This window comes from Pelmatolapia mariae, linkage group LG6 (genome assembly GCF_036321145.2).
Source record: "Pelmatolapia mariae isolate MD_Pm_ZW linkage group LG6, Pm_UMD_F_2, whole genome shotgun sequence".
NCBI classification, from domain to species: domain Eukaryota; kingdom Metazoa; phylum Chordata; class Actinopteri; order Cichliformes; family Cichlidae; genus Pelmatolapia; species Pelmatolapia mariae.
Window position 1 is genome coordinate 13,511,484 of NC_086232.1, and position 14,340 is coordinate 13,525,823.

A 14,340-nucleotide genomic window follows, 5' to 3' on the forward strand; every position below is an offset into this window, starting at 1 on the left:
TCCTGTAAGTCATTACCACCACAACTGCTCGTTGCATACCATGTTACAAATTTGAGGGTATATAACTTCATTGAAAAGTTTAAAATAACCAGATGCAGAATTTAAAAATAATTTCCCCAGAAATTCCTAATTTCTGTATATCCAGACAAATGGACGTGTGTTTGGCCTGCCCATACTGTGACATGAAGTATAACATTCATTACTTCTTTCTTTCGCCTCAATTACACCATCACCAAGCTTTATCATTTGTTTGAGAAAGCAAACAAAAATGGTTACATGTATAAAACAATTTTAGTTCAACTGAAATTAAGTATAATCTAAAAACCCCTAAAACTATATATGTATATATCAAAAATAAGTGACTGACAACAAACAAAAAGAATATGAATATCAGTTAAAAAATGGATATGTCTTGATATGAGGAAAATGAATGGGAAAACTCATCAATCATGTGACTCTTATGTGATCAACAGATTTACCACACTTGATTATAGAAGAAAGACATGCAGGCCCAAAATGCATTTCTCATTATGGAGATGGTTTATACTGGTGACACCAGTCTCCTGTGAGATGTGAGTCGCAGGTCAGAGTGGTCTTGAACTCATAACCGCCACTGTCAGCTGAACAGGAAAATATACGTGTCCCCTGAGTTGGACGCCGGGAACATGATCCCAGGAGATCATCATAGTACAGATCCTCATCCCATAATTCAACATACACATCAGTGTGTGTGTCCACCTTTTTAAGAAAAATAAGATTAAAAATAGGATTTAATATACTGTACTGTTGTCCTTTAAATAATAAGCTGGAGATTTTGTACCGTAAACAACAGTGACAACGGTAATTCCCTTCTAATTCATAAAATGTAAATTCTGGTAGCACTGTAGTGTTTTTCGTATATCAGTAGCTGTAGCAAAATTTGCATTCAGTACCCTTATATGTGTCACGGTTCACTGACCTGTCCAAGATTAAAATAAGCATTCCACCGGGGATCATTTGATTCAATCATACGAGTTTGCTCAATGATGGAACCAAACTTCACCTTGGCATAGCTGTGAGCAGGAGAAAGACACGAAGATGAATAATATTGCAGATTTAAATATACCATTTCTAAATCCTAATCCCTAACTATGCTCGTCTCACCTGTCAGTTGAGCCAAGATAATCTCCTGCCAGATTCCAGGCTCGGGTGATTTCCACAGTTAGCTTCCCCCTCCAGGCATTTCGAGGACAGCAGTTGAAATCTAGGTTAGGATTGCCCCGCCAACAATTATGTTCACTGTGTGATGTATGCACAGTGTTGTCTGTTATGTACTGCTCTATGGCAGCCTTCATCCCTGCCTTCTTTGTGCCTTTCGGTATCAGCTGATACATTGGGCGAAGGAAGTAGGAAGCAACATCTGGATGATCCTTCAGGCTGTTCAGCCAGTTTTTAAAATCCAGGGAGTCATCATATGCAAGCGAAAACTCTCCCAACCACCCATTACCTCCTACCACATCCGTGTAGTGTTGGTGGAGACCAGAGCTATACCTAGTGGCAACGTCATGGTTTCCCAGCATGTTTTTGCAAGATTGCGCAACAGAAGATGGATTAAGCTTTCCCAAGCCAATGGAGACACCTATCGACAGGCAGGAGTGGAACTAGAAGACAGGGAGGCAAGTGGGAGGATGACTTATTAGGAACAAGCAAATTTTACGAACATGGTGGAAAGAATGATAAGCTTTTGGGTAATCAGCTGTGCAGAATGAGGGCTAAAACAAATCATAAAAGGAGTGAGGGCGGACAAACGAGAGATGACTACAGATCAGAACGCAATTAATGATTACTGTAAATTCTATACAGAATCTACAGTTTTTGATACGGGCGACACGGGCGGTTGCCCGCGGCGGCATCACGGGCATCGGCAAAAAAATTTGCTCGTACTCATGCTGTCCCGACATCAGCGAGCGCATATTGGGAATGGCATAGCATAGGCACCGATTGGCTTTCTATCGCCCATTTGATGGGAGTAAGGGCGCCCTCCGTTTGCGAGGTGCACCCGCTGCTTGTGGCACAGGGAGGAGAGGGCGGGGCAGCGGGGGATTCTCAAAATAAAATAAAAATAAAAACAAAACAGCAAACACGAAAACACCAGACATTATGATACAGAACTATAATTTGCACCGATGTTTTTTTTGAAATTCTGTACGTGAAAAGTGAGCGCGAGAGCCCTCGGCGCGCCTGCTCGCTGCTGAAGTCAAAGTAAACTTTATTGTCATCTCGCTACATAGTTCAGTATATAGAGAGACGAGAAGACGAGGCTTCAGGTACAGCAGTGCAAGAAAACAAACAATAAATATAAGAAAGGTAAGAAAATAAATATGCACTTTAGGAATAGGGGTAAAGGGATCAATAACAATTTAAAATTTATAGTTTACAGTGTGATGATTTTCACACACAACCCGTCGAAAGGTGACAGAGCCGGCTGCTTCCAAATAGAGCACATTTCATTCATAATGTTGTAAATCCAAGACCATTATGTATTCATGTTTTGAATCCTGGGTTGTGTGAAATCCCAGAAATACACCTTAGACCAGTGGTTCCCAAACTTTTTTTGCTGGGCCCCCCTTTGTTTTACAGGAAAACTGTCCGCCCCCCCCTCCCCCCCCCTCCCCCCCCCTCCAACCACACACAGCCATATTTTGCTCCATTGCGGTTTATTTCACACCTCAAACGTTTAGTAAACAATTAAGCAAATACGATTAATCTGCAATAAATTACAGGTAGTAATAAAATACACTACGCTACGTCCGCACCTACACAGGTATTTTTGAAAACGCAGCTGTTTTGTCCACACGTAAACGGCGTTTCGAATCACCGAAAACTGAGATTTTTTTTAAAACTCCTTTTTTGCGTTTACGTGTGGACGAGGAATACAGAGTTCGTCAGGCAACGTCAAAGGTATGTGCCTTTTTTCACGTCATGCTGTGCGCCACGTTATTGTTTACATGAGATGAATTGCAGAATGGCAGATAGAGACGAAATACTGTTTCTGTTAATCTGACTATCTGCAGGTTTTACACGCTTACATATACACACGCAGTTGCTGTCCCTCCATTTAGAAAGGAGGGAGGCGTCATGCTGTGATTATTTTACGTGTAGTTGTTTTTTTCTTGTGTAATAATATTCAACATTGCTATCAATACATTTTTCAAAAAATGCCTCTCTGTGCAAAATGGGTTCAAAAACATAAACAACTGTGGGATACTGTTTGTCCGTGATTTGAACTGGGGAACAAATCATGGCAGGATCAGCCTGATATTATTTGTATCCCGCTGTAACTTTACTGTATAAAGAGCTAACATCTCCAAAATGTCAGGAGTAGTTAGTCATTACAACAAGTGTTTGTGAACTAAAAATCAAGAATGTGGGATACTGTTTGTCCGTGATGTGAAGAGCCCAGAGCGTGCTCCCGACGCAGGGAAAACCAATTCTGCAGGGGAGACCTACCTTGGCACTTGTGCAGGTGAAACCAAAGGGAAGATATGCTTCACCATATTTTCTAGTCTTTGGCTTAGAATGAAGTTGGTTTGGAAACATATTCAGCGATGCTTCATCTCCTGCTTTGTGTTTGTGTGGGCGCCCCATGCTAGCAGTGTCCAAGCGTTGCTTTTTTTTTTTTTTTTCGCTTTCCATACCGCGCCCCCCCTGCAATGGCTCTGCGCCCCCCCTGCAATGGCTCTGCGCCCCCCCTAGGGGGCGGCCCCCACACTTTGGGAAGGTCTGCTTTAACATATAGCGACTTTTTAATATTATTTATACCCCTAACCACGATGTGCCTGAATGCCTTATTACTATGAATGCGGAAAAAGCATTTGATAGAGTGGAGTGGGAATATTTGTTTTTCACTTTAGAAAGGTTTGGTATGGGCCCTTTAATTTGCTCCTGGATTAAACTTCTTTATGCCAGTCCCACGGCTTCAGTGATAACTAACTTTGCCACTCTGACTAGTTTAGGCTCTATTGTGGAAGGTGGCAGGGCTGTCCTTTAAGCCCTTTGTTTTTGCCCCGGTAATTGAGCCATTTGCAATTGCAGTCTCCGGCACTGGGGCCATACAAGGGATATGGAGGGGAGGCAATGAGCATAGAGTTTCACTGTATGCTGATGACCTTCTTCTATTTCTTTCCAAACCGCTTACCTCCTTACCTGCTGTACTTAATATAATAAATGGTTTCAGTTAACACTCGAGATATAAAACCAACATGAATAAGAGCGAATTGTTTATGATTAATGATAGGGCTTGAGATCAGGATCTTTTAAATGCCCCTTTTAAAACAGTTACTGATCCCTTTGTGTACCTTGGGATATGTGTCACAAAACACCTGAATCACTTGTTTAAAGAAGAATCTCCTTCCTCTGCTGAAATAGTGCAAGCATATATTGTCTAGATGGTCCCCCATTATCCTCATCTTTAATGGGCAGGATTAATTCCGTGAAAATTATGCTACTTTCAAAATTCCTATATGTATTTCAGTGCCTTCCCATTCTGATTCCGAAATCCTTTTTTAAAATCTCCAGATTCCTTAATCACTTCATTTAACATCCAAAATCGAGGAAAGCTATTCTTCGAAGTTTAGCCCTTCCCAATTTCCAAAACTACTATTAGGCCACCATTATCAAATGTATGTTGTATTGGAGACACTACCACCTTGAACCGTCATTACCAGTTTAGGTCACCATGAAGTTATATTCGACCAAGGTGATTTCTCTACCCGCGACTTTCGGCTCATCACTCCCTTTTGCCTTGCCTTTATCTAGTAATAATAGGGTAGCCCAGCAGTATCTCAGAATCTGATCTGATCTTGATCTTCAGCCTGTCTTACTTAAAAACCCAATTGCAGCAAACCACCTTTTTGTTCCTTTAGTGACAGATAGTGCTTTTCACATCTGGCACAGAAAGGGACTAAAATCTTTTGTAGACATTTTTACAAGTCAGACACTATGTGCAGACTATGACAGTAAAATTCCCCCCAAACCTCCAGACAATCCGGTAGATTTTTTTTTTTTAACGGTCAAGCCAACATCTAGGGGCATAGTATCAGCCTTGTATAATTTAATTTCCAACTTACAATGTTCTTCAGTAGATGCCTTCAAATCTTAAATGAAATCTAAACGGAACAGAACCTTAACTTTCATATCACAGATGAACTGTGTGACTCTAGCCTAGGCCAAGTTCACAACATATCAATATGTGCTTGACACATACTCATTTAATTTAAGTGTTCATCAGGTGCACTGGTCCAGGGCTAAGTTGGCACGCATATACTCAGCGGCGGACCTCCAACCTGTAGAAGGTGTGGAGGTGCTCCTGATACATTGCTTCATATGTACTGGTCCTGTCCTTTGTTGGCCAACTTTTTGGAACTCTGTTTTCCATACAATGTCTGAAGTCCCATCAAATTAAACCAGAGTCACTCTGTGCTATGTTTGGTGTGGCGCAGAACCTGAAGTTGCCTCCAGACTCAAAGCATTAAACTTTTCATTGCTACTGGCCAGACATGCTATTGTACTTAAGTGGAAAGACTCTTCTCCCCCATCGCATGTGCAATGGGTAAAAGATATAATGTCATGGATTTAGAAAAAAATAGATATACAATTTGTGGATCAAATAATAAATTTTATAAACTGTGGTCCCCATTTCTGGACTCCTTTGAAAGGCCCACAACTATTGGCTATGTCCACACGTGTACCCGGGTATTTTTGAAAATGGAGAGTTTTCTATGCGTTTGTACCTTTGGTCCACACGTAAACGGCGTTGTTGGTCACTGAAAACAGAGATTTTTTTTACCAGGGTGGATATTATCGAAAACTCAGTTTTTGCATTTACGTGTGGATGAGGAAAACGGCGAAAATGCAGCGTCAAAGGTAGGGCTGCACGATTAATCGTTAGAAAATCGCGATCTCAATTCATACTTATGTGCGATCTCATTTCCAAATGACAACGATTTAAAAAAAAAAAAAAAGACGACGATTGTACCGCATTTTGATCCGGGACGTAATCTGCATGAAAACAAGCGCTCACTCTTCCTGCTCAACAAATGACAAGGGCGGAGCCTTATACCACGTGATACAGAAGCTGGCTGCTAAAATTTGCAGGGAAAAAACAACGGAGAGCACGTCAGGGATGACGAGAAAGTGACTGGAGAAAATCCGTCCCGGTCAACCACCCAAACATCAATAACGGGAACCTTATACAGCGCTTCCCCATACCTGTCGAACTCCCGCAGGCACAAAGAAATTACGGAGGCTATTACTTATCACCTGACCAAAGATATGGCTCCCATCAACACTGTGCAAAACGAGGGATTTAGAAAAATGATCAACACCCTAGACAAACGCTACACAGTGCCGTCCCGCAACTATTTTTCTATTATTGCACTACCTGCTCTATACACGCAGTGTCGAGCAACGGTGGAGACGAAATTTCAAGCAGTACAACATCTTGCGGCAACGACAAAATGTGAGACATTTGTTGTTTTTATGTTCATTTATTGTTTTTATATTCATTCTCAAGTGTTACGAAGTTGATGTGCAGTTAATAAGTGCAATAAATATTTATATTGGAAAAGAAAATCGTGAGAGAATCGTGATCTCAATTCTAAGTAAAAAAATCGTGATTCTCATTTTATGCAAAATCGTGCAGCCCTAGTCAAAGGTGTGCGCCTTTTTTGACGTCACACTGTGCGCCACGTTATTGTTTCAGTGAAATGAATTTCTACAATGGGGGACTTAGACAAAATACTGTTACTGTTAATTGTACTCTCTGCAGTGTTTAAATGCTTACATATACACACACAGTTACTGTCCCTCCACATATAGGACTCAGTTCTGCTTCCATGCGCCATAGAAGCAGAACCCACCAAGGCCTCTAGACTTCTGATTGGCCAACATTTCTACACGGTTAGGAATATACCACCCCCTGTTGCTTTGGCATGTTCCTAGCAGCGTTTTTCCTTCATTTTTGCATTTACGTGTGGACAAGATTATTTTTTAAAACGAAAAATCTCCGTTTTTAAAAACACCCATGTACGTGTGAACGTAGCCATTGTCTCTGAGTAGCAGAATAAAAGTTTTGTTTTTGTTTGTTTTGTTTGATGTTTTGTTGTCTGTTTTTCTTTGTGTCTTGTTCTTGTGTCTTTGTTTAGTTAGGCAGCTGGCTGCCAGTTATTTAATGTTTAATGGTCAGGGAGGGAACCATAATGTGAAAATTCCGAAGTACTTTGTATTGTACGTTGTACGATATGAAACCTTTGCCTAACAAAGCAGACTTTTGAAAGAAAGGTACAATGGTTTCTTTCACTTTGATCAGTAGAACAACTGAGATGATACCCTTTGGAAGGGAGTAAGGACATTGCATTTATATAAAAATCTAATAAAAATTATATTACTATTCAATTGTTGAAAAAAAAAAAGAAATTATTAACACGTATCACTTTTACTCATATGGAGTACAAATATGCAGTCTGGTGACTGTGTATGGACATGTGTTCTATACCCCATCTGAGGAGAATCCATTCAGTCTGGACAAACAAGTTCGTACAGCTGTGACTCGCCTAAGACGACCCCCGAGATGAACCTGTAATGAAGCATAACATTTTAGTAAAGTGTTTTTGCTACTTAAATAATCTAATTAACAAGTTTGTGTGTGTGTGTGTGTGTGTGTGTGTGTGTGTGTGTGTGTTTTAACCTGGCGAATGTAATGTGTGCCGTAGGTATCTATGACCTCGTTGTACTGAGCTCTGGTGGAGGAGTTATAGTGACTTGGCAAACTGGCCACATCCCTGCTGAACTCAGAGCTAAGAATCGGTGTGCTTGATACCCGGTAACTAGACAGAAAGAAACTGATTAGTACATTATTAAAAACTGAAATTATACATTGTTAATCCAAACTTGTGGTATATGTGGTAATGCCAGGATTTTCACAGCTAACCGATAATGGCTACAGGTGACCGTGTGTGTGCTGAAGGAGTAGTGGTCCTCTCTGGTCCTTTTTGAAGCAAATGCATACGCCGTGGAGTGTGTTCCTCCCATCCCCACAGTAGTAGATACAAGCTTATTTATACTTAGTCCAACCTGATAAATAGAAATGTAATTTCATTACTATCTTTATTTGTTTATTTATTTTACAATATTCAAAATACACTCTTATGAATTATTCAGTCAAATGCTTTGAATTTAATACTTTTTTCAGCACTGGAGATAAAAAATACTAAATTGAAAAAAATGACTTAACAAGACGAGGAATTCCTATTTGATATATCAGTTTGTTTGATTCAATGCACATTCAGTTTGTAAAAGAACAAAATTAAGAAGTCAGCAACCAAAGTTGCTTATATCTTTTAATAACTAGTTATCACAGTAGCAGTATTTTTTAGTTTGAAACATTTATTTTGTTTCAAACAGTAAGTGCAAGATGTTTCCTACCTTCCAGTCGTTGATGTCCTGGGCAGTATAAGTGTTAAGTAGGGAACTGTGGACATAATTTGAAGGATAAGAATTATTTTCTTATGTAGTTGTTTCAGTTCTTTAATTTATTTACAGTCAAGCACATAGGTGGAACCATTATGTTTTGGGCATGTTTTTCTGTTAAAGGTATAGGATGATTACACTCAATTGCGGATCCAACAGACAGCGCCATTTACCACAAGATCTTGGATGAGAACCTCCTTCCATCAGCCAGAACACTTAAAGTGGGTCATGGATGGGCCTTCCAGCATGACAATGATCAGAAATATATATCGCCAAGGCAACAAAGGAGTGGCTAAAGAAGCCTTAAGGTCATGGAGTGGCCTAGCCCAATGGTTCTCCTACTTTTCACAACCACCTCATAAAATATATGGCTCTTGAAGTACCACCCTTATGACCGACATTAAAGTACAGTAGTATAGGCCTATTTAACACCATATACAATTTACACAAGACAATGTTATTTCTTATATGAATGTTATTTGTTTTAACTGTCATAAACAGGATGTGAAGAGTGATATAATAACTGTACTGCATTAAAACACAGCAGGTGGGATATCCGATCTTTAAGTCTGATGAAATCTGCTTCCGAGTCAAAACTACTCTGCATTTATCAAGGCAGTTATTAACATGTTTTAATGCTTTGTATCTTGCTCTATTTAATCTGAAAAAGCCCCTAAAAAAGTCATGTGATCACTGTCGGCCTCTCTCGTTTTTTTTCATCACTATTCATTTTAAAGCTCAGTTTTTAAAACTTCATGATGTTACTAATGCTCAGACCATGCAGAAGTATATTAATGACTAACCTCAAATGCAGTTGTTCTCCTGACTGAAGTTTTGTTCGTTTACAGCATGCTGACATGTAATTACATTTGTCCCTAACCATCGGGAAGCCTCATGTTAACGTTTATCATGTTGAAAAAAGTTAGTGTTCATCTCCAGCTTTACTGTGTTTATATTATGCTAACCATAGCTGTGTAGCTAGCCTCCATGCAGCACATCATTACATACCAGCTAGCCCAACTTCAGTAACTCTACAAACCCCACTGCTGTTTAGTTTTCTGTCTTCATTTATGTCGGAAGTGATAACAGAGCTGTACATTTTAATGTTTACTGTGGCGGTTAAGCTGCCGGATTTCTGGCTTCACAACCCTCCTTCATGGTTCGTGCACATCGAAGCTCAGTTTGCTCTTCGTGGCGTTTCAGCCGACAACACGAAATATCATCATGTGGTGGTCTTGCTGGATCCGCTGTCCACCCGCCGTGTGATGACCCTCCTCCTGTCCTTGCTAGGTACGGATTCCTCTTCACTCACGTCTTCCTCCGACAGTTGCCGGAGCGAGCTATCCTCGTCAACTCCCCGCTGCTGGCCGCGAAGGATTAATGCTCACTTACAGAAGACCAGGAGCTTCAGCATCCAGGCGATAGTTCCCGACTCATCGTCGGCATCTCCCGCGCCCCCACCGATTCTCCCAGGGGAATCCAACTCATGGATGGTGGCTAGGATCGCGGGACCATGGAAAAGGGCAGTGTTTTTACCATCAGCATGACAGTGCCGTGTTGCCTTTGGAGTTTTAATGTTATGAAATGGCTGTGTGCAGGCAGGAAAAGGACTCCGAAGACAAATGTGAACTCAAACAGCTTTAATGCTGAACTCAAAGTAACAAACTTCCAAATAAACTTCACTGGCAGGCAGACAGAACACACAACATGAATGAGGGTAGATAAGGGTAGATCGGTTCAGGGGGCCGACCCAGAGGTCGACAACACAAAAGACCAAAACAGTTTAGGTCAGGAGGCCGACCGCGCGAAAAGCAACGACGAAGAAGGTCCGGAGGCCCACCGCGCGTAATGCAACGGCGGTGACGAAGGCTGGGCAGGCCCCTCGGACCCTCGAGCGGGGGCAGAAGGCTGAACGAGCCCCTCGGACTCTCCAGCGGAGACAGAAGGCCGGACGGGCCCCTCGGACCCTCCAGCGGAGGCAGATGAAGGCTGGATGGGCCCCTCGGACCCTCCAGCAGGGGCAGAAGACTGAACGGGCCCCTCGGACCCTTCAAGGGAGACAGAAGACGACTGGAGCAGTTCTCCAGAACCCCCAGCGGGAACAATAGATGAAGGCCGGACGGGCCCCTCGGACCCTCCAGCAGGAACAGGTGGCAGAACAAATGACTGAGGAGAGGAGTGGCGGTGGCGAGGGTGCCGTTTCCTTCGGGATGAGGTAACAGGAACTGGTGGAGAAATGGAGATCTCCTCCTCATCCTCCGACCACAAAGCCACCAGGAAAAAGGCAGGCGAATGGACAGGTGAACGTGGTCCCGGCTGGCGTGGGGAGAGAGAGGAAGTCCGTGGCAGCATTGAGGCAGGTGGAAAGTGTGTGTTGTCCTGGGGCACCGGTAAAGAAGTGGAGGTGGAGATAGAGAGAGCAAGCTCGCCAGCTTTGACTTGCTCCCTCCAGGCAGCTATGGAGCTGCCCAGCACAGTGTCCGTAGAAAACGGAGTTAGCCGAGGGTTGCTCTGAATGACAGCATCTACTGCGCTTAGCCCAACCACCATGGTCCTCAAATCCTTGGCCTGGGCAATGCGGTCAAGAAGCTTAATCATCTGCTCCATCTCACTGTTAAACTCAAAGGCTGAAGAGTCTGCGGGGTCCATGTTCTGGTCAGGCACCCTAACATTTAATGCCCAGTGAAACAAGCCCATCAGCACTGTGTAGCGGCCACGACCAATGGCAATAAAGAAAGGCTGCTCTTCATCAAGGACTCAACCCGAGGATAATTTTTCTGATTGACTCGGGCTCCCAGAAGGGCCTTGGGAACTCGGGTATATTATTTAATCTTAAATTTTTTTGGGGAGATTTCCAGTGTACCACCAGAGAGAGCCCAAGTACCACTAGTGGCACAGTTTGAGAACCACTGGCCTAGCCAAACTCTAAACCTTACTCCTATAGAAAATCTGTGGAGTGAGCTGAAGCTTGGAGTTGCCAAGTCACATCCAAGAAACCTAAAGGATTCAGAGAGTTTCTATAGTGTGGCCCAGCAAATAAATATAAATCCAGTGTATGTAGTGAGATGTGGTTTCTATTCTGTCAGACTGTTGTTGTGCAATGGTGTATGTAGAAAAATACTAGTCACCCTCTCCATAAGATTTTGAACGGTCAGAAAATAGTGATGGGAATTCCGGCTCTTTTTAGAGAACCGGCTCTTTCGACCTGAAGAGCTCTTTCGGCTCCCAACCGGCTTTTCATGTTGTTTTGTTGCTTTAATTAATTTATTATCAACAACAATATAAAATTATGCACAAAAGAAATTACTAATGTAATAATGTGGATTTATTTATATGTTTACATATAAATATATATGGTGGCCCAAGAGACAAAGCATGTACAAACTCCAAAGAATGTACGAACTCCAAAACACATTTCTAGCGTTAACTGACTTTCCAAACAGAGCTACCTAGATAATATAAATTACACAATTGAAAGCATATGTACGTGCTTCTGAGTTTTTAGGTGTTTTGGAATTTGTACAGGCTTCGGAGTTTGTACGTATTTTGTCTCTAGGGGCCACCGTAAATATACTTTTATTTATTCACTCCTCATTAAATGTAATAAATAAATCATATAATACAAAAACCAACTATTTACATTTCAACTTTTAACTATTTAAATTTTCAGCTTTTTCCTTTTGAACAAAATTAAAGTGAAACAACACAAAACGCTGCAAACAACAACACAATTAAATATAAATCAAAATATGTAAAACAAAAAGAAGATGCACATTCTCTGTCATATAGACCTGCATGAATAAACTTTCTGAATCCTGATTACTATACCTTTCTAATGTGACAATGTTGTCTCCTCTTGTTGTCCCTGGCTCTCTTTCCCTCCTGCTCTGTTCCTGTGCTACTGCGAGTGTAACTGTCACTACCCGATCCGTACCGGAAACCCGATCGGTACCACGCATGTGTGAAAGGCTTCTACTTCCGGTCGAAGCATTTTACGATAGTTATGGGTCAGAGTATCTGTTAAGATGTTAAGAATAATAAGTATCTCTTAAAATGTTTGCAATAATGAAGTATTTCAGTACAATGTAGACAAAAACGAAAAATAAAAAGATAGTTACGGATCAGGGCTCCCCGATCCTTACTGCGCATGTGCAAAGTCGGACCGTGCAAATCAGGTCTACCCGATCCGTACCGCGCATGTGCAGATGTTTTCTTCTTCTTCTGTTTCGTTTAATGGCAGTTTACTCCCCAGTGTACGAGGATACCGCCACCTGCTGACCGAGCGAACAAACCCTATTGTAAACTGAATTAGCGTCATTTCAAATGCTTGTTAAATTTGATTTAGTGATAGTCGAGTGTGTTTATGCTTGTCTGTGAGGAGAGGATTGTTGGAATAGTGATGATGATGTCTGCTATTGCTGTCAATTGTCAGTAAACACTTAATCTGGCTGATGAATCTTCATGTGACACATTACTAAGTCAGTATTATTAAGTCTGTAATTAGGCGCCATTCTTCTTATTTTACGGTGCTGTTGTTCAATCGGGGGACGCTCTCTGTTGAGGAGAAAAGCACGAATTTGTTTGTATACGGATTATCCATTGTTTAAATGTCCCGGGCAGTCGAAAAGGAGGCAGAGCTGTTGAGAAATGCTAGGAGCTAACTGGGTGCTAACCATATCTTTCAAATATATTGAATGTCGCAATGTTGGCAAAGAGAGGAAGTGATGTAAGATTTGCGCATGCGGGGTACCGATCCGGTTTCCAGTACGGATCGGGTAGCGACAGTAACTACCGCCCCTCCCCCCTCTGCCCAGCGCAAAGCACAAGGCTCGCGTGCAGAGTGAAAAACGTGCGAGAGTACGGTGGCCCCTAGAGACAAAGCACGCACAAACTCCAAAACACATACAAAATCCAAAACACATGCAAACTCCAAAACACGTACAAAATCCAAAACACATGCAAACTCCAAAACACATGCAAACTCCAAAACACTTACAAACCCCAAAACACTTACAAAATACAAAACACGTACAAAATACAAAACACATGCAAAATACAAAACACGTACAAAATCCAAAACACATGCAAAATCCAAAACACATGTAAAATACAAAACACATGCAAACTCCAAAGCACATGCAAAATCCAAAACACATGCAAAATACAAAACACTTACAAAATACAAAACACGTACAAAATACAAAACACATGCAAAATACAAAACACGTACAAAATCCAAAACACATGCAAACTCCAAAGCACATGCAAAATCCAAAGCACGTACAAAATCCAAAACACGTACAAAATCCAAAACACATGCAAACTCCAAATCACAACGGAAGTGCTCCAGGACGCTAGGGGCAGTGTTGAGCTCGATTTCCAAATGGGACGGTCTAGTCTCCGTCGCGCTGCCCAGGTTGCCTAGCAACCATGATACTAACCGCTGGAAACGTGTCATACAACTTTGTTTGACAGAAATGAAGGAGAACATATTTTGTTCATGTGTTTGTTTATTTCTACAAGAGCTTTGTGTGATTTGATAAGTATCTGAGGCTGAGACCACAGGACTGTAAAACGTGATTTTTGGGCTTCATTTCTGTAGTGAACGGTCATTTTAAGATTAGCTAGTAAATAACAATTAGCTCATGTTTTTCATGAGACTAAAGTCATATCACTTTGGTAATGTAAATATAATATGGCCAATATTATAGTTATTCTATTAATCATTATTAGCTATTACAGCAGTGAACATGAACTCTGTGTCAAATACTGAGCCTCAGTACAGATTCAAGTTGCAGTTATTTATATGTCTTATCACCTTAAATCTTCACT

The 14,340-nt window shown here is 41.5% G+C and overlaps 1 protein-coding gene across 1 annotated transcript in view; it reads right to left on the minus strand.

Moving 5' to 3' along the window:
* Positions 1–528: 528 nt before the first annotated feature.
* Positions 529–14,340, minus strand: part of LOC134629683 (perforin-1-like) — a 40,300-nt gene continuing 26,488 nt past the window's right edge. Inside the window, exons 5-11 of the mRNA XM_063477208.1 lie at positions 8,464–8,509; positions 7,970–8,112; positions 7,727–7,865; positions 7,535–7,615; positions 1,144–1,640; positions 959–1,052; positions 529–738 (exon numbers count right to left, since the gene is read on the minus strand). Coding sequence (XP_063333278.1) covers positions 529–738; positions 959–1,052; positions 1,144–1,640; positions 7,535–7,615; positions 7,727–7,865; positions 7,970–8,112; positions 8,464–8,509 — 1,210 coding nt within the window. The remainder of the gene's footprint in view (positions 739–958; positions 1,053–1,143; positions 1,641–7,534; positions 7,616–7,726; positions 7,866–7,969; positions 8,113–8,463; positions 8,510–14,340) is intronic.